This window comes from Carlito syrichta, unplaced genomic scaffold (genome assembly GCF_000164805.1).
Source record: "Carlito syrichta isolate Samal-C Ts95f unplaced genomic scaffold, Tarsius_syrichta-2.0.1 Scaffold308847, whole genome shotgun sequence".
Taxonomy (NCBI): Eukaryota; Metazoa; Chordata; class Mammalia; order Primates; family Tarsiidae; genus Carlito; species Carlito syrichta.
Window position 1 is genome coordinate 513728 of NW_007252943.1, and position 20381 is coordinate 534108.

General features: G+C 42.9%; 1 protein-coding gene across 2 annotated transcripts in view; it reads right to left on the minus strand.

Moving 5' to 3' along the window:
* BICRAL (BRD4 interacting chromatin remodeling complex associated protein like) overlaps positions 1–19285 on the minus strand; it is a 45057-nt gene extending 25772 nt beyond the window's left edge. The window contains exons 1-5 of one of the 2 annotated variants that reach the window (XM_021716613.1): positions 19123–19285; positions 18279–18324; positions 17530–17578; positions 17373–17441; positions 11503–13176 (exon numbers count right to left, since the gene is read on the minus strand). In XM_021716613.1, coding sequence (XP_021572288.1) covers positions 11503–13176; positions 17373–17441; positions 17530–17578; positions 18279–18319 — 1833 coding nt within the window. In that variant the 5' untranslated portion in view covers positions 18320–18324; positions 19123–19285. Of the gene's footprint in view, positions 1–11502; positions 13177–17372; positions 17442–17529; positions 17579–18278; positions 18331–19122 lie in introns of those variants that run through there. The other variant, XM_021716614.1, reaches the window with a different exon arrangement.
* Between the last annotated feature and the right edge of the window lie 1096 nt (positions 19286–20381).

Genomic DNA, 20381 nt, shown 5'->3' on the forward strand with positions numbered 1-20381 from the left:
CGCAGGCTCAGGCAATCCACTCACCTCAGCCTCCCAAGGCGTGGGATTACAGGCTGAACCACTGAGCCCGGCTTTTTCTGCATTTCTTGATATGATCATGTAATTTTTCTTTTTTACCTTGTTGATGTGATGCATTATATTCATTGGTTTTTGAGTTTTGAAACAGCCTGGCATATGTGGATAACTCCTACTTGGTAGCGGTATACAATTCTTTTTATATTGAATTTGGTTTGCTAATATTTTGTCAAATCCATGAAAGATCTTGGTCTGTAGTTTTCTTTCCTTGAAATATCTTTGGTTTTGGTATTAGTATAATGCTGCTCTCATAGAATGAGTTAGGAGTACTTCTCTGCTTCTATCTTCTAGAATAGATGATAAAGAATTGGTATAGGCTGGGTTTGGTGGCTCAGCCTATAATCCCAGCACTTTGGGAGGTCAAGGCGAATGGACTGTCTGAGCCCACGGGTTCAAGACCAACCTGGGCAATTTGGCAAGATCTCATCTCTACAATAAATCAAAAAATTAGCCAGGCATTGTGGCATGTGCCTGTAGTTGCAGCTACTTGGAAGGCTGAGGTGGAAAGATTGCCTGAGCCCACCAGGTTGTGGCTGCGGTGGCCGGGAGCGTGCCACTGCCCTCCAGCCTGGGTGACAGAGTGAGACTCCAACTTAAAACAAAACAAAGACAAAAACCTATGAGCCAGATGAGAACTTCAACTTTCTATCAGCAAAGCTACAACCTTACCAGCATCCCTGCATTAATCTGTTCCCATCTTCTTGTTACAATGGAAGAGGTGTCCCTTCTTGTCTACAAAGAATCCTACCAAAGCTCCAGAATGTGTCCTCCTTCCCATGAACTGTGAAAAAAGCCCACTTCTTTCTCATCTTAAAATAAAAAGTTCCCTTGACACCACACATCCTCGTAGCTACCACCCTTCAGCTACCTTCACTTTCCTGAAAGTTGTCTACTCATTACCACAACTCCCACTCCCCACTCTCTCTTTAGTCTTTGCAATCTGGCTTCGGCACCTACCATTCCACAGAAACTAGTCTTAGCAAGGTCACCAGCAGCCTCCTGGTTGTTAAATCTATCAGCAACACCCCAGTCCTTGTACCCGTTCCCAGTGTGTTACACTCTGTAGACCTCTTCTCTCCTGACCTCCACATCCTCTTTTCTTAGCTTCCAAGATGCTGGACTCTTGATTTTACACTTCCTCTCCAGAGCCTTCTCATTCTCACTGTGGACTCCTCTTTCTGCTTCCATCCCTAAATGTTGAGGTGCTTCGGAGTTCTCTTCTGGCTCTTCTGGAGTTCTCTTCTTCTCTACCTTGGTCCATTTCACCCACTCCTACTGCTTCGATTGCAGCTAATATGCTGAAATCCCATTTCAGCTCATTTTGGTTCTAAGCTTCTGCATCCATAGCTTTACATTATACAACCTGCTTGTCCTATAGGTACCTCAGACTTGACAGACATACCTTAAACTAAACTCGAATAACTTTCCTTCAAACCAAAATCTCTTCCCATGTCTCTATCTCAGTTAGACTGAGTGCCACTGGCAGGAACCTGTGCCATCCACTAGGGCCAATCAATCACAAGTTCTATCTAAATGTACTGTCTCAAATCCATTCATATCTCACCATCTTTCCTCCTACTAGGCTAGTTAAGTCTATTTCATGCTTAGATTACAACATTGGCTCTTAACATGACAGCCAGGACCTGTATGATTTTGTGCCTGCTCATCTTCCCACCTAACATTGTCCTTACCTCAGCTGAACTTGTTTTCCTTCCCCCACAGCACCATGGTCTCTTTTCTCTCCTGGCTCTGCTTTTGATGTTTCCACCTCCTGGAACATTCTTTACCCAGATCCTCTCTAGATAGCTCTTCCTTCTCCCTTAGTACGTCTCAGCTCAGCGAGCACTACCTCAGATAACCTTCCTGACCATCCCATCTTTTTGGAGCCTGCACTCTGGACTACTACCAGCACACTTAAAATACTGTGCTGTGGCTGTTGGCTTATCTGTCTGCCTGGATTAGACTGTTATATCCCTGGAACTGACATGTGGTAGGAACTCAAATACTGTTGAATGAGACGAATCAATGAAGAAAACATGTAACAAAATAAGTGGTTATGTACCTAGTGGGGGATACAGACAAAAAGTGTAAGAGACAGAAGATATCAAAGTAGGGACAGAAAAAGTCATCTTCATTCTTCTAGGGGTTTTGAGTGGGGCCCTGAAGGAGGGGAAGATTTAGGCAGGATAGAAATGGACATTCCATGAATAGCCATCAGTAAAGGCTTGAACACACAGAGTCTGGCCTATTCAGGGAACAGAGGAGCAGCCTGGCTGAAGTGGAAGGTGTCTGGCTGGAGAACGTTGACTGCCAGGTCAGGGATTTGTACTTTCTCTTGTAGGAATGGGAAGCTCCCTGATGACTTGGTTTAGGTCACCAAGCAAATATTTTAGGAGGATTAAAGTGGCGGAAATCTGCCTTCTTTAGGAAGAGGCCAAAGGCAGATTAATTACCTAGACAATTGTTACAGTTGTTTAATTAGGGCTGGAATGGGCTTTGGAAACATGTAGCACAGTGGTTTTCTCTCCTGGTTGCACTTTAGAATCACTTGGGGAGCTTTTGAAAAATGCTGTGCCTAAAGCTCTTTCTCCAGACTGTTTAAACCAGGATTTATAGGGGTGAGGACCAGGCATCCATATTTTTTAAAAGCTCCCTAGGTGGCTCTACTGTACAGTCAGAGTTCCTCATTTTAGAAAGAGAAAACTAGAACTCAGAGTATTAAAGATACAAGCTTGGATCATAAGCCACTCACTGGCAGAGGAGGACTCAGCTCTGACACCTGATCCACCTCTTGTTTTTCCATTACATTTCAGTCCCTCTTTTTTTTTTTTTGAGTTGGGAGTCTCACTCTGTCACCCAGGCTGGAGTGCAGTGGCATGCTTACAGCCACCCCAGCATCAACCTGCTAGGCTCAGGGGATCCTACTGCCTCAGCCTTCCAAGTAGCTAGAACTACAGGCTGAGTCATCGAGCCCGACCTCAGTCCCTCTTAAAGTCTACCTTAGGGTGCAGATGTAGAAAAGAAGAGAAATGGGAAACAGTATCAAATGGCTAGCTAGCAGGTAAAGTATCCCTTTACCAGTAATTTGTCCATGCTCTGAACCTCCATTTTCTCTACTGTGAAATGGGAATAATAATGCTACTTGCAGCCCAAGGTAAGGATTAGAAATATGTACAGATCCTGGCACTATCTCTGTTGTTAATAATATGACAAGATTTTCATGGTTACTGGAATGAATGGATAGGAGACATTTCCAAAGAAGAATGTATAGGATTTGATAACTTATTAAAGGTAAAAAGGAGAAGAAGAAAACAAGAACGTCTAGATTGTGAGGTCCAGATATCTGAGAATACAATGGCTCCATACACAAAAAGGTAGGCAGGCTGAGCTAGAAGGGTAAGAGGGAGTTAGGGAGGGGCAAGGCAGGGCTGGAAACATAAATAGAGAATTCAGAGTAATCATTCGTGCACTCACACCCAAAACATGGTAGGTGCTGCAAATGATAATGGGCTTAGCTGCTCTCAAGAAATTTTAAATCTAAATCTTTCAGTGATCTAAAGAGATTTGCAGGCGCCATGGCTTAAGCCTGTAATCCCAGCTACTCAGGAGGCTGAGGTGGGAGGATCTCTTGAGCCCAGGAGTTAGAGCCCAGTTTGGGCAACATAGTGAGACCTTGTCTCTAAAAATAAATTTTAAAAAATAAAGAGATTTGAACTTATAATAGCTTGTTTACTTTTGTCTGATAGGCCACATTCTCATAAGCTACATTCTCATTAGCTGCCTCCTCTAATCACTGACTTTTGAATGCTAATCCATTTGCAAGAAAGTGTAATTCCTCCTTTGAGAATAGCTAATTCTAGGTTTGAGGCAAGAAAATCTCAAGGCAGCCTACGTATCTTGTGCCACAAAGAAAGGAGGTGCTCGGAGAAGATGGAGACATGTCAAAAGCACAGAAGCCAGGTCAAACAGGCCTCCCCTGAGTAAATCTGGTTTGATTTAAGCATCAAAAAGAATAAGGAAAGTGATAGAGTGGAACACATTAAATACAAAAAGAAAACATGATCTTTTAGAGATATGCACCAAAATACTACAGATGAACTGAGAGTCTAGACGAGCTTCAAAACAACAGCAGGCAGGGGGAGAGTGGGTGGGGCATGGATGAAACCAGAGTAGCCATGAGCTGGTAAGTACCGAAGCTGAATGACTATGGTGGCTCAATACACTCTTTTGTCTGTTCATGTTAAACTCATAATAAGACTTTTTAAAAAATGAGTGCAAAAAATCCTAACAACAACAAAATCTAGGAGTTCAGAGTGTTACTCAAAAAAAGTGGGAAGGAGAGAAAGAAAAAGCTCTTCTTTTATTTATTATTTATTTGGAGTTCAAGTTTTACACTGTCGCCTAGGCTGGAGTGCAGTGGCACACTCACGGCCACTGCAGCCTCAACCTGCTGGGCTCAGGCGATCCTTCTGCCTCAGCCTTCCAAGTAGCTGGAACTACAGGCGTGCACTACCACATGTGGCTTATTTTTTGATTTATTGTAGAGATGAGGTCTCACCAAGTTGCCCAGGCTGGTCTCGAACCCTTGAATTTAGGCAATCCTCTCGCCTTGGCCTCCCAACGTGTTGGGATTATAGGCTTGAGCCATTGTGCCTGGTCGAAAAATCTCTTCTTTATGGAACAATCCTAACTAATAAATGCAGACAGGTTAATACAATTAGAAAAATCACCATTTTGCAGCCATCCAAATAATTTTCAGGTGAGGTTCATTAAAGGAGTCTTAAATCTCTGAATCAGAGGCTGAGAAATAGGACAGTCATGTGGTCTCAAAGCACCATCTTGGTGTTTATTTTTTTTACAAAGGGAACAGGGTACCTTTGAGAACCCTGAGGAGAAACCTGGAACTGTCCTTGACCAAGTGCTCACACTCACTACGATTTTGTCTGTTTTGAAACCAAAAGGTAATTCTGTAATTCTACACCCAGAGAGCTGATGCTACTAAGGTTATAGTGCATTTCCTCCTGATCAAGTTTCTGGTTGTTTTGTAAGCAAGAGGATTTTCAGTTTTCTAATTCTCATATTGTCTCTCCTCTTTCTAAGTGTATAGAACATTTATTGAATATTTTACATTTAAACGTGCATTTTCACTGAAATTATCTTGTAAGCCTTTTCCCAAATCTTTAATTATTTTTGAAAACATTTTCAGTGGCTACATCATACTTCATTGTAATCAATCATTCTTTCATGACTGGATATTTGGGTTTTTTGAAAACTTTTCACAACTGAAGTGAAGAAAGTTATCTACATGGCACGTCTATAATCCCAGCACTTTGGGAGGCTGAGGTGAGAGAATTGCCTGAGTCTGTGGGTTTGAGACCAACCTGGGCAACTTGGCAAGACTTCATCTCTACAATAAATCAAAAAATTAGCTGGGCATGGTGGCACATGCCTGTAGTTCCAGCTACTTGGAAGGCTGAGGTGGAAGGATCACTGGAGCCCAGTAGGTCGAGGCTGCGGTGGCCGGGAGCGTGTCGCTGCCCTCCAGCCTGGGTGACAGAATGAGATGCCAACTCAAAAAAAAAAAAAAAACCAGTTTGCCTACAGTGTACTATATTCTGAGTTAAGACAGGAGGAGAAATAAGAAAATACACATGTATCTGCTTATTTGTGTGAAAACAAACATGGGGAAAATAAACTGGAAACTAAAAAGATTGAGGAACACAGAGGATGGATGGGTGAGATGTGGCAGGAAACAAGAGCAGGGGAGGGAAAGGAGGAGCCAGACTAGTACACGTCCACTCTCTGTACAGCCCTAACTGAGGGACCATGCTAATGGTTCACGTGTGCAAAAGAAATGAAATAGATACCGTCAGCAAGAATGTGGGGAAATAATTCTGGAACAATACTTCACACGAACGGCATAACCAGAAAGAATTCTGGAATGATACTTGACATGAACGGCATAACCACACCAAGGCGAGGGTGGGGGTAGGGACAGGGCAAAAAGGAACTTTTACACTTTTTTGTGATGGGGGTCTTGCTATGTTGCCCAGGCTGATCTTGAATTCCTGGGCTCAAGTTCTCCTCCCACCTCAGTCTCCTGACTAGCTGGGACCAAGTAACCTTTTTTTTTTGAGTTGGAGTCTCACTCTGTCACCCAGGCTGTAGTACAATGACACACCCACAGCCACCCCAGCATCAACCTGCTGGGCTCTGGTGATCCTTCTGCCTCAGTATTCCAAGTAGCCGGAATTACAGGCGTGCCCGCTAACATGTCTGGCTAATTTTTGATTTATTGTAGAGACGATGTCTCGCCAAGTTGTTGGAGCTTGTCTCGAACCTGCAGGCTCAGGTAATCCACTTGACTTGGCCTCCCAAAGTGCTGGGATTACAGGCTGAGTCACTAAACTGATCCCAAGCAACTTTTGAACAGTATTTTGACCACAAACCCTTAGGCTAAAGTCAGACTTGTAAATCGATACTAAAGTATAATTAATAGGTTTGTTTTTTTACAGTGGTAAAAAACATGGATTAGCAATACGAATTCTATTTTCTGTGTATTCTAGGACTGAGCAAATTAGTAGATGTATCACAGAGCTGGCTTTCTCACTGTTAGAAAAGGGAGTTACAAATAATGGAAAGGGAGGATGAAATCTATAGTCGTGGATTAGAACTGAAGTATCACTATGAACTCAAAGTTTTTTTAATTAATTGATTTTTTTTTTTTTTGAATTGGAGTCTCACTCTGTCGCCCAGACTGGAGTGCAGTGACCGCTCCCAGTCACCGCAGCCTCGACCTGCTGGGCTCCGGCGATCTTTCCGCCTCAGTCTTTCCGCCTCAGCCTTCCGAATACCTGGAACTACAGGTGCGCTACCACGCCCGGCTAATTTTTTGATTTTGTTGTAGAGATGAGTCTCGCCAAGTTGCCCAGGTGGGTCTCGAACCCACGGGCTCAGGCAATCCACTCACCTCAGCCTCCCAAAGCGCGAGATTACAGGCTGAGCCACCGAGTCTGGCTTTTTTTTTTTTTTTAAGAGACAAAATCTCCTTCTGTTGCCCAGGCTGGAGTGCAGTGGTACCATCAAAGCTTACTGCAGCCTCAAACTCCCAAGCTCAAGTCATCCACCTGCATTAGCCTCCTGTGTAGCTGGGACTACAGGCATGTGTCACCATGCCTAGCTAATATTTTTATTTATTTTTTAATTTTTTAATTTTTTTTGAGTTGGGAGTCTCACTCATTCGCCCAGACTGGAGTGCAGTGGCCACTCCCGGCCACCGCAGCCTCAACCTGCTGGGCTCGGTGATCCTTCTGCCTCAGGCTTCCAAGTAGCTGGAACTACAGGTGCACGCTACCATGCCTGGCTAATTTTTTATTTATTGTAGAGATGAGGTCTCGCCAAGTCGCCCAGGCAGGTCTCGAACCCGCGGGCTCAGGCAATTCACTCACCTCGGCCTCCCAAAGTGCTGGGATTACAAGCTGAGCCACCGAGCCTGGCCCATTTTTATTTTTATTTTTTAGAGATGGGGTCTTGCTATGTTGCCCAGGCTGGTCTTAAACTCCTAGGCTCAAATGATCCTATTGCCTTGGTTTCCCAAAGTGTTGGGATTACAAGTGTGAGCCACAGCACCCAGCCCCAACTCACAGCTTTTAATATGGATTAATAATAATATAAAATATAAAGAGCTATAGATGTTGAGTGTATAAGTACATGTCTTCCAGCTGAGATGACCTCAGTAGCAATGAACGTACATAGTTTGGGTTCTAAATATTGCTCTTCATTTGAAGGAAAAAGCCTTCTTAAATAAGTTGTTATTTATTTATTTATTTTTTTGAATTGGAGTCTCACTCTGTCGCCCAGACTGGAGTGCAGTGGCTGCTCCCGGCCACCGCAGCCTCGACCTGCTGGGCTCCGGCGATCCTTCCACCTCAGCCTTCCAGGTAGCTGGATACAGGCGCATGCTACCACACCCGGCTAATTTTTTGACTTATTGTAGAGATGAGGACTCACCAAGTTGCCCAGGTGGGTCTCGAACCCGCAGGTTCAGGCAATCCACTCACCTCAGCCTCCCAAGGAGCGGGATTACAGGCTGAGCCACCGAGCCCAGCTATAAATTGTTAATTTCAGGGCAGCAGCTAGGAAAATTAAAAGATGAACATGGAACATCTTGTTTTGCCAGAAACCAAAGTATGTGCTCAAAGCATGACAGAAACATGTCAGAAGGGCCAGCAGCCAATTTGGAGGGGTGCCCATTGGCCAAATCTGGGTTGAGTAGAGCATCAAAACAAAGTATTATAAAAGTTTATAACCCACTGAAGAAAATAAGAACCTATGAATCCATTCTGACAGAATCAAATAGGTAAAGGGAGGAGAGGGAAAAGCTCTTCCTTAGAGTAGAATTCCAACAAGTACAGAACAAAAGGAATTAGAAGTCTCTACTGGGAGACCACCATCAAAATAACTGAAGTAATAATTGATTCAATCACAAATTATCACTGGAAACTTAAACAAGCATGGGCAAGTTTTCAGAGTCTCAAAGTATATTCTGGAGAAGTCTAATAAACAACAAAAGGAAAAGTAATGGAGAAACCTGGTAGACACCATCATAAGCAAGAGTTCAAAGTTAACGTCACCAGTAATGGGACACGTCACTTTCATGGCAATTCTACCAAAAACATACATTCCTGAATCTAATCACAAGGAAACATCAGAGAAACCCAAATTGAAGGACAATATACAAAATAATTGGTTTGTACTCTTCAAAAATATTGAAACCATGAAAGACAAAGAAAGACAGATTGTTGCAGATTTAAAGACGTGACAGTGATATGAGACAATGATCCTGGACCATACGTATCAAAACAAAACGAGGTGCAGTGGTGTGTCTGTAGTTTCAGCTACTCAGGAGGCTAAGGTGGGAAGATTGCTTGAGCCTAGGAGTTCAGCCTGGGCAACATAGTGAGACCATATTGCAAAAACTAAAAAAAAAAAAAAAATTTGTTTTCTCTTTTGCTCTCAGGGATATTATTTGGAAGAATTGACTAAATTCGAATAAGGTCTGTAAATTAGATAATAGTATTGTAATAATGCTGGTTTCTTGACTTTGATAACTGTACTGTTGTTATATTGGAGAAAGTCCCTGTTATTAAGAAATGCATATTAATTAGGAGTCAAGAGTCATTAGCATCAGGTTTACAATTTACTCTGAATTTTTTGGTGTGTTTGTGTATGCATATGCATGTGTATGAGAAAGAGAAAATGATAAAACAAATGTGGTCAAAAGTTAACATCTGGGGAATATTGGTGGTAGGTTTATGAGAATTCTTTGTACTAATCTTGCAACTTTAATTTTTCTGTAAGCCTGACATTACTTCAAACGCACACATGCACACATACAAATTGCTGATAACAAAACGAATGCATTAAACATCCTTGAACATAAATAATCTTTGCTTCCTTAGGATTCTTATGGAAATTATTAAGTCAAAGGTATGCAGTTTGTTTGTTTGAGTTGGAGGGTCAGTGTGTTGCCCAGGCTGGAGTGCAGTGGCACATTCACAGCCGCCCCAGTGTCAACCTCATGGGCTCCGGCAATCCTTCAGTCTCAGCCTTCCAAGTAGCTAGGACCAGCTAATTTTTGATTTATCGTAGAGACAAGGTCTCGCTGAGTTGCCCAGGTTGGTCTCAGACCCGCAGGCTCAGGCAATTCACTCATCTTGGACTCCCAAAGTGCTGGGATTATAGGTCTAGACACTGAGCCTGGACAGTCTACAGTTTTTTTTGTTTTGTTTTGTTTTTTTGAGTTGGAGTCTCACTCTGTTGCCCAGACTGGAGTGCAGTGGCCGCTCCCAGCCACCGCAGCCTCAACCTGCCAGGCTCCAGCAATCCTTCCGCCTCAGCCTTCCAAGTAGCTGGAACTACAGGCGTGCACTACCACGACCGGCTTATTATTATTTTTTTTATTTATTGTGGAGATGAGGTCTCGCCAAATTGCCCAGGTGGGTCTCGAACCCGCGGGCTCAGGCAATCCACTCACCTCAGCCTCCCAAAGGCGTGGGATTACAGGCTGAGCCACCAAGCCCGGCTTACAGTTTTTTTTAAAGACTGATGTATATATTTAAAAGATGGATACTGAAATATACTAATATACAAAAACAGAGAAGTTGTTGCATATTTCTGAATATGGAAGAGAAAGACAGTGGGAAGAAGGGACTGTGGAGGGTGGGCAAAGGGGATGGAAAAGGAATATGGAATGAATTGCCCAGGTGGGACGAAGAGGGGCTGAAACTACGAAAAATGCTCGGAATGAGTGGGAAGTGGAAGCTAGAGTCACGAAGAATTGGCAGATAGAATGAGACTCTGAAATCGATGAACACTTTGAGACTCTTTTCAGAAACATAATCCTATGTGGTTTCACCAGTTGCTCGCAGTAATTTAACTGCACAACAAGAGCCCAGGTCAGGCGCGGTGGCTCAATCCTGTAATCCCAGCACTTTGGGAGGCCGAGGTGAGGGGACTGCTTGAGCCCATGGGCTTGAGACCAGCCTGGGCAACTTGGAGGGACCTAATCTCGACACTAAATCCAAAAGTTAGCCGGAAGTGGTAGTGTGCACTTGTAGTTCCAGCTACTTGGAAGGCTGAGGTTGAAGAATCACCTGAGCCCAGCAGGTTGACACTGGTGTGGCCGTGAGCGTGCTGCTGCACTCCAGCCTAGGTGATGGGGTGGGACTCTAACTCAAAAAAAAAAAAAGAGCAGGCCCAGGTACTTGGTTAAATGAGTGTCCAGGCTCTCTCCCTCTATATGCTTCCCTCTGATGCAGACCAGTTACCCACTGTTAAGTCACACTGAGTCCCTGAGCCTTTTCAGATGATACCAGGAGCAGCTACCACATCTTCACCCAGTCCATGGTCATATGACCTAGTGGCTTGCTATACAATGTAAGTAAATAGTCTAAAATAAGCCTTCATTTTAAATGCTTGTAATACATTTCATCAGGTATATATATATACAGATATTGGTTTCCATTGAGTACTTGCTATTTGCCAGGGACCATGCAAATAGTGGGTTTTGTGTGGGTTATCTCTGATAACTCCATGGATGGCAGTATTATTACCCCCATTTGGCAGTATTATTACCCCCATTTCACTGATGAAGAAAATTAAGTCAAGAGAGGTAAGCTAACTTGCTCCATGTCATAAAGTTTAGACTCAAACCCAAGGCTTTGACTCCAGAGTCAACACTCTAAACTACAATGCTATGCTGGATAAAACACATTTTAATTAAAAAGAAAAAAGACAATCAGTCATAAATTACAATTTTTAAGTTATTAAATTGGGAGTCTAGGATGAAAGTTATATTTTAGTGACTATACATTCCATTTTCCCTTTCTATAATCAGCCAAACATTTATCTAGAAAAGAGAATTACCTGACAGAAGAATTGTTGCTGGGTTCCTGCTCCAGGTGTGTTACTGAAGGTGCTGGTAGATTTGGAAGAAGAAACTGGAAGACGATGAGACACACTGACCGGTCCTGGAGTCCTGTTTGGCTGGGTCAGCTGATCTCCCGTAAAGTTTGATCCTGATACACCAGACTGAACTGCAGACCCAAGACTAGGATGGGCAGTGCTGGCTGAGCTGACAGCAGGGAACCGACTAGGTCCTGACATGTTTGTCACTGAGGGCATAGTGGTAAAGCCAGGTCTTCCTTGGGAAACACTGCTTTGCCCAGGTGACAGGTGTAATACAGTTGGCGATGCCTGCTGCAAGGGCATCTGTCCACCAACAATCTGAGGGGAGGCATGATTGACTATCACTGGACTTCCAGAGGCGGCAAACGTCTGCCCAGACACTAACTGGACGGCAGTATTCTGGTTGTTGAGCATCTGTCCAGAATACGGCTGGTTGGTCCTGAGCATGTTGGAAGAGTTCCTGTTCAACATGACATGCTCTGAGGCCACCTGGCCAGAGATGAGCTGAGAGGGTTGGGTCTGAAGAAGTTGCCCATTGATGGTCTGGACGTGGTGTACCGAGTTGGAACTGACGGAAAGGCTTGTAGGTATGAGGAACTGACTTTGGGGTGCGTGAGGCTGGCCCATAGGGGAATGAATCACAATACTACCCCCAGTGCTGCTCACTGCCTGTGAGGTGACTGGCTTTCTTGTGTTCTGTTGGTTTACAATGTTCACAGACATGTGTGGACCCACTACTGAGCCCTGGGGTGAGCTGGCAGAAGCAAAAGAGATCCCTTGTTGCACGTGGTGCTGCTGAATTCCCAAATTGTTCACATTGTATGTGTTTTGCTGTCCCATCTGGATAGGCTTTGGCTGGATATTAATTGGGACTTTATTTGAATTTGGTGCAAGACCCCTTTGTATGATGATATTATGCACAGGTAAAGATGTTTGAAAATTTGTGCTGTTAAATGGAACGGTAACAGGCTGTGCTACTGGACTGGAACTGGAGTTACCAAACAAGGAGTTGCCATTAGGAGTCTGTCTATGAACCAGAAGCCCTCCGCTCACACTGGATGGGGCTTGTTGCCCGCTGCCCTTTAATATGATTTGTGATCCGTCTAGGTTATTAATAGTCATCATAGAAGGATGATTACCAAATGACCCAATTAACTGTATTTGACCAGAACCACTAATCTGACTGCTATTAGACAAGTGCTGACTGGGAACACTGATCCCCACATGTTGCATAAAGCCATGTGGCACACCCACTGTATTGCTCGCGAACGATGCTCCAACAGGCACGTGCGTCACCCCTAAGGGCTGCAGCGTCTGACCTGAGTAATTAGAAACATTAGAAGCCTGAGTAAAGGATGCTGATGAAGAAGGATGAAGCTGTGCAAACTGTTGGCTTGAACCTATACTGGCATCCAAATATGCCTCTTCTGCCAACGTCTGTTCAGTGATATTGGCCTCCTGCAAGGATTTCTGAAGAATGTCAAAAGGTTGGTCCTCAGTGAGATCAGGAAGAGGAGAAGACTCAAGTTCATCTTCGAGAAACTGAAGGCTACTTGAAAGCGGCAGTCCATCACTGGGTCCTTCTCCAAGCTGGCTGCTTACACCTTTGAGGGACAACTTAGGATCGGCATTCTGGAAAAATAAGCAGGATGTTACATAGCATAGCCAAGCTTTGAAAAAGATGCAAAATTAATCTCACTTTTAAATGTGAATAAAGCATAGCAGTTTGTTCTTCAGGGACAGTTTTCTAAACTGTTTGTCTTATTCTGATATTTTATTTCCTTGGTAATGATGCTTAGTATTTTGTTTGTAAGTATAGCATTCATTACTCTAGTAAATTATTTTACAGAGAACAGGTAAATAACAGGAACACACTGAGGACTACCTGGAGCTTAGCTTCATTTTTTTGGAGATACTGGTACAGACATTACATTTTAAGATTACATCCAGTCCAAGGCTTGAATGGGGCTTAGTCCAGAGTGTGTGTATCCAGGAGACAGCTATCTGTGGCCCTTTGTATACCAGAAGTCTAAGTGGTTTTGGGAGCTCTGGGTGTTATACTGCTTGAGGCTCAGAAGGTCTCTATCCCCACCACCCCAGGAAAGACCAGTCCAGATAAAAATAAGGTTCCAATATAAAATGAGTGAACAGTCATTTGATTTCTTAGAAATAGCTTAAGGTGCTTTAAAACCACTTAACAATGTATCTTTAAATAAAAATACTTAAAAATTACTTAAGTGTTATATTCAAAAGTAAAAGGCCAACATTTATCAAGCACCCACTTGTGTGTTAGTTTCTGTCCTTAAGGAGTCCTGAAGGAGGCCAAAGGAACAGGCATTCCGATTAGAGACAACACCACAGGCACATGAAGACAAATGAACACAGGCAATGACAAATCAGATACACTCCACTTGCCCACAGTCTTTTGTGGGATATTCAAAATTGTAAAAGAAAATAATATGGAATTCCCAGTCATTTTTTTTGGAGTTGGATTCTCACTCTGTCGCCCATGCTGGAGGGGAGTGGCACGCTCATGGTCACTGCAGCCTCAACCTGCTGGGCTCAGGCAATCCTTCCTTAGCCTTCCAAGTAGCTGGAACTACAGCTATTATAGCTATAGCTATATCCTTTCACCTCAGTCTCCCAAAGTGCTGTGATTATAGGTGTGAGCCACCATGCCCAGTGAGGCGAGAGGATTGCCTGAGCTCAGGGATTCGAGACCAGCCTGGGCAACTTAGCGAGACTTTGTCTCTACAATAAATAAAAAAATCAGCCAGGCAAGATGGCGTGCATCTGTAGTTCCAGCTATTTGGAAGACTGAGGTGGAAGGATTGCCTGAGTCCAGCAGGTTGAGGTAGCAGTGGCTGTGAGCATGCCACTGCACTCCAGCCTGGACGACAGACTCTAACTCAGAAAATAAAATAAAATAAATAAAATAAGTAAAGATGGTGTGAATGTACTTAACACTACTGAACTGTATACTTAAAAAAAGTTAAGATATATTGTTATGTGTATTTTACCACAATTAAAAAGAAAAAGGATGAAGAATGGGTTAATCAAGAATGAGTACTCCAACTTGCAAAACTGTAGAGATTCTCAGCCCTAGGTTAATAAGGTGTTGGGGCTAGCTGATGAAAAGAGCTAGAAAGAAAAGCCAAGACTCATTCGTTGATTTACATCCAATCAGCAATTGAAGTGTCCTGAGTCAGATGGAAATTGTCTTAGGACTTGAACCATCATTTGAAAGGAGGGGAGAAAGCAACTGAAAGCAAGGAGAATTTTTTTTTTTTTTTTTTGGGCAGAGAAATATCAAGGCAACAATGACTATCTCCTGAGTAATGATGTATAATGTTTTTACAGTGCACAAATAAACAGACCACATTTTTCAGAGCATTTTTAATATTACACCTGACATGATGCAATAAAAGCTTCCAATAAATACATGTTGAATAAAGTAGTCTAAAAAGTTAGAAATAATACTCACATGGAAGTAGAACAGTTGGTAAATAAAAATCACTAACGTTGAGGGACAGGTTAAATATCTAATTTAAAGGCTTAATGGCATCACATGCAATGATTACTTGTTCAAAATGAATGTCAGAAATGTTACTGATTCATGAGTCTTACAGGAAATCAGTGTTGTGACTTTAAAGTCATGCTAGCATGTTAGAAGTGTCTGACATAACTTACACACACTCAAATACTTAAAAGAACTGTGCATCCCCAAAGACTTTCTGAACAGATGGAGAATATAAAGGCCCTGATGGTAAGTTACTATTTTCTGAGTACTGTACTGAGTGATTTCCAAGGACTAGTAAACTAATTTTTTTCTTTTTTGAGTTGGAGTCTCACTCTGTTGCCAGACTGGAGTGCAGTGGCACGTTCCCGGCCAACTCAGCCTCAACCTGCTGGGCTCCGGCGATCCTTCTGCTTCAGCCTTCCAAGTAGCTGGAACTACAGGCGTGCATGACCACGCCCAGCTAATTTTTTGATTTGTTGTAGAGATGAGGTCTTGCCAAGTTGCCCAGGTGGGTCTTGAACCCGCGGGCTCAGGCAATTCACTTACCTCAGCCTCCCAAAGCCTAGGATTACAGGCTGAGCCATCAAGTCCAGCTAGTAAATTAATCTTTTTTTTTTTTTTGAGTTGGAGTCTCACTCTGTCGCCCAGACTGGAGTGCAGTGGCCACTCCCGGCCACCGCAGCCTCGACCTGCTGGGCTCTGGCGATCCTTCCGCCTCAGCCTTCCAAGTAGCTGGAATTACAGGCATGTGCTACCACGCCCGGCTGATTTTTTGAATTATTGTAGAGATGAGGTCTCGCTGCCCAGGCGGGTCTCGAACCCGCGGGTTCAGGCAATCCACTCACCTCAGCCTCCCAAAGGCACGGGATTACAGGCTGAGCCACCGAGCCCGGCTTAGTAAATTAATCTTAAGCACTCTATAAGGTAGTTCCATTGTTATTCTGGTTTCACAAATAAGGAAATTGAACCTCACAGAGATTTAGTTTAGATCTAAGGTTACACAGCTAATGAGTAGTGGAGCAAGGATTCAAATCAGGCAGATAACTCCAGACTACCAGCCACAGCAGGACAAGGCCATTGAAAAGATGAAGAAGCTGGGCTTGGTTAGAGACCTGCCTGGGCAACTTGGCAAGACCTCATCGCTACAATAAATCAAAAAATTAGCCAGGCGTGGTAGCGCGCGCCTGTAGTTCCAGCTACTTGGAAGGCTAAGGCAGAAGGATCGCCGGAGCCCAGCAGGTCGAGGCTGCGGTGGCCAGGAGTGGCCACTGCACTCCAGTCTGGGTGACAAAGTGAGACTCCAACTAAAAAAAAAAAAAAAAAAAAAAAGAAAAGATGAGGATAGCATGAGGCTTTAACAGAGTAATCTTGATACAGTGACCAGGCAGGACTCCCCTAGGTCAGATCTCTTATCTAGATGCTCCTAGAGGTTGAAAACATGGGTTTTAGAGCCTGATGGTCTGGGTTAGAACCCTAGCTCTGCAACTCATGGCTGTGTGATATTGGGCCAAGTTACTCAACCTCTCCATGCTTTGGTTTCCTCATCTATAAAATATGGATCATAGGCCAGCACTTTGGGAAGTCGAATAAAGAGGACTGCTTGAGCCCCGGGGTTCAAGACCAGCCTGGACAGCTTGGTGAAACCTCATCTCTACAATAAAATTTTTTAAAAATTAGCCAGTGTGGTAGTGCATGCCTGTAGTCCAAGCTACTTGGAAGGCTGAGGCAGAAGGATCACCTGAGCCCAGCAGGTTGAGGCTGTGGTGGCCGTGAGCTGTGCCACTAAACTCTAGCCTGGGCAACAGAGTGAGACTCCAACTCAAAATATATATGTATATGGATCATAATAGAGCCACTCCATGGAATAACTGTGAAGGTTAAATGAGGTTAATATATGTTAAGTTCTTGGTGCTGAGCACATACTTAATGCTCAACAAGTATTAGTTATTATCTCTTTTTCTTGTTTAAGATGGAAATAATTAAGAATGCTTTCTTTAAAGCTTATGTAACAAGGCTCGAAATATTCTAATATGACTTTCTAAAATGATTCAGGTTTTAACATTTCTGAGTCATTTTAGAAAGAAGGTTGAAAGCTTAGAAAAATGGCAAAGTAAATCTCAGATAGCCTGTATTAACTGACTAAGTTAAAAGTAGAAAATGGCTACATAAGTCAAAAGATTTTCCTCCTGTATAAGTTATAAAAGGGTAAGGATTCTTATCTGAACACAAAGGCAATGAGAGCCTCAATTCACAAGGCATCAATGAGACAGAAACCACTTGATCATTGCATTCAGCTTCCAATACTCACACTAGCGTTGGCGAAAATTGAATTTGAATTGGCTGCAGAATATCCTGCATTAGTCAAGTCATCATTGCTCTGCAAAGGTACAAATTCAACAAAGTGGTTACCTTAACAGTAAAGAAGAAATAAAATGTATGTCTGTAATGTTCTAAGTATTACTTACAGATTTATTACTAGGTCCATGTAGAAAATAGTTCAATGCTTGTGGGTCTCTAGAAAAGAACAAAAAAAAGAAATGACAAATATATTATCTATATTTAGGATGAATTTTTACTAGAGCAAAAATAAAATGACATATTAACCTGAGTCCTATTCCTATTTTAAAACAATTTTATTAGTATTTTTTTGTTTTAATTTGTTTTTGTTTTGACACTGTTCCTGTTTGTTTTTTTTTTTTTAGAGTTGGAGTCTCACTCTGTCACCCCAGCTGCAGTACAGTGACACGGTCACAGCTCTCTGCAGCCTCCACTTCTTGGGCTTAGGTGATCCTTCCACCTCAGCCTCTCGAGTAGCTGGAACTACAGATGTGCTACCACACCCAGTTACTTTTTTGACTTTTTGTAGAGATGAGGTCTTACTGTGTTGCCCAGGCTAGTCTGGAACTACAGGGATCAAGCAATCATCCCACCTCAGTCTCCCAAAATCTTAGTTAGGACTACAGGTGTGAACCACTGTGTCCAGCCCATTTTTTACTAACACTCATTTCTGCCTCCTGGGATTTGTTAGAGAACAAATTTAATAAAGAATTACTGAATTAGGACCCCTATGTTAATCTATGTCTCTTTGTTTCCCCACTATATTTATGATGATTATTTAATTTTTACTTAAAAAATTTTACCAGGTTTTAACATGCAATTAGCAAGTTAAACTTCACACATTTGATTTACCCTTGTTTTGGAATAAACATCTTACCCAATAAGATCAAGGAGACACGAGTCATCATCATCATCCATGACAACTGCAGATAAAGGAAGAAGAAACCATGTTTCAGCAAAGCAGAGTAAAGCCAGTGGCATCAATGCACTATCAAGGTATACTACACATTTCTGGATAAATAACTGTGTAATCTTGTGAGTTTTCCTCTAACTGCTTACTATTAACATGATTTTAAAAATTTTGTGATCATTTGAGAGATAAAGTATGAACTGAAAAATTTTATTGAAAACAAATCCTTAATTTACAGGTCATAGAATCTAGACAAATCAAAGAGAGTTGGCAGGAATCTCCCTCCCATGCAGATTTCCCCAGGGACTACAAACCATGAACAGTAACTTCCTCAAAATGTAGAATGGACATGTGGAGAAATAACATTTTTGTTTTAGAAAAGATCTCATAGATATAGAGGTCTTTAATTTTGTGACCGATGTTTCTAAGCATGGTGAGCAATCTAGATTCCTTGCCATATTCTGGCTATCTTCAGGAAGGCGGAAGAGTGGTTCTTCCTGCTTTTTGAGACACAAGAGGGGGCACACTAGCCCCAGGCAGCACTGCAGCAGGCTCTGAATGCAGGTCCTGGGATCTTCTCTCAGCCCCAGCACTGCTCCTGTTCAGGTCCAAACAATCTACAACCCAACACTAGAATCTTGAAAGTAGAAAGCTCAACCAGAAGTTTACCCCAGGTCCAGGCCGTGAGCTCCTCTGTCCCCAGCCAGCGACAGCGTCAAGCGTAGCCAGTGAAACAACTGTGCTTTGGCTGAAACAATAACAACCGTACAAATTCCAAGAGCCATTCTCCCCCGAGATCTGGTAAACTTACACTAGTGATCCGACACCTGGCAACAACACTGCTTCACACCCATTTCGAACCATGCGTGGAATAATTTACATCACGGAATGCCAGGGCCAAGAGTTCTGGAGCAGTTGGAAAGGACAGTTGTGAACGGCAGTTGGAGGGAGGAATGAAATCCTGAAGAGATGCCCAGAAGGACACGCCCGAAGAAGGCAGAAAGGACAGTCTCTGCTAAATGTTTTTTCTCTGTTAAAACTGCATCTCCTCTCCAGTTTCCATCAGTCACAAGGCCAAACAAAAATAAAACTTACTCCTGACGTGGAAGGTAACTTGCTTTCCTCAGGAAGAGACTGGAAGGGGTAAGTACTCCCAATGTGGAACTTTCCCCTTGGTGGGTAAGTTTGTTCAGCTGCTGAGTGAGCTGGAAGAGTACAACCATTTGAGTAGAACCCAGTGGAGAGGAGAGGTCATGGGTGAGAAGGGAGAAAGAGTGGGCAAAGTTTACCAAAAGGTGGTCTCCAAGGCTACAACTGACAAGGACAGCTGGCTAGGTGAAATCTGCTTTTTAGGACTCAGACTTGGATTTACTCAAGGGCACAATGGGATGACTGTATTAGCAGAACATGACTTTGGAGGAGTGAAAATGGGACAGAAAGAAACAACAAAATCTATCAACAAATACATATATAAAAGTCAGTGTGTTAGCTGGGCATGGTGGCGCACAACTGTGGTTCCAGCTACTTGAAAGGCTGAAGTGGAAGGATCACCTGAGCCCAGCAGATCAAGGCTGCGGTGGCTGTGAGCTTGCCACTGCACTCCAACCTGGGCAACAGTGAGACTCCGACTCAAAAAAAAAAAAAAAAAAGTCGATGTGAAGGTCTTCCCTGAAATCCTGATGACATTTACTATGATATTAATCAGAGTCCATCTCCCAGACATCACAATTACATGGAATAAATTAGCCAATTATGACATATCATTAAGTCTGTAGATTTTATTTACTTCAACATGGTCATTTTAGTTTAATTCATTTGTATTCTTTGTGAATTTATTTTTCCAAGTATCTAACAGTCTCTGGAACAAACTAATTAAGACAAATGTAAGTGAGAAATAGTCTACACAAAAGGAAAATAGTTTCACGGTCCATCCAGCTTCCTTTCCTACTTGACACTTGCCTAGTTACTCTACTTGATGAAGAGCCCTAAGGGTTAACAAACAAACTCTGAGACAGGAAGTCAACACCAGTACTCCACCAAGGTGTCACTGCCACCAGCATTTCAAGCACA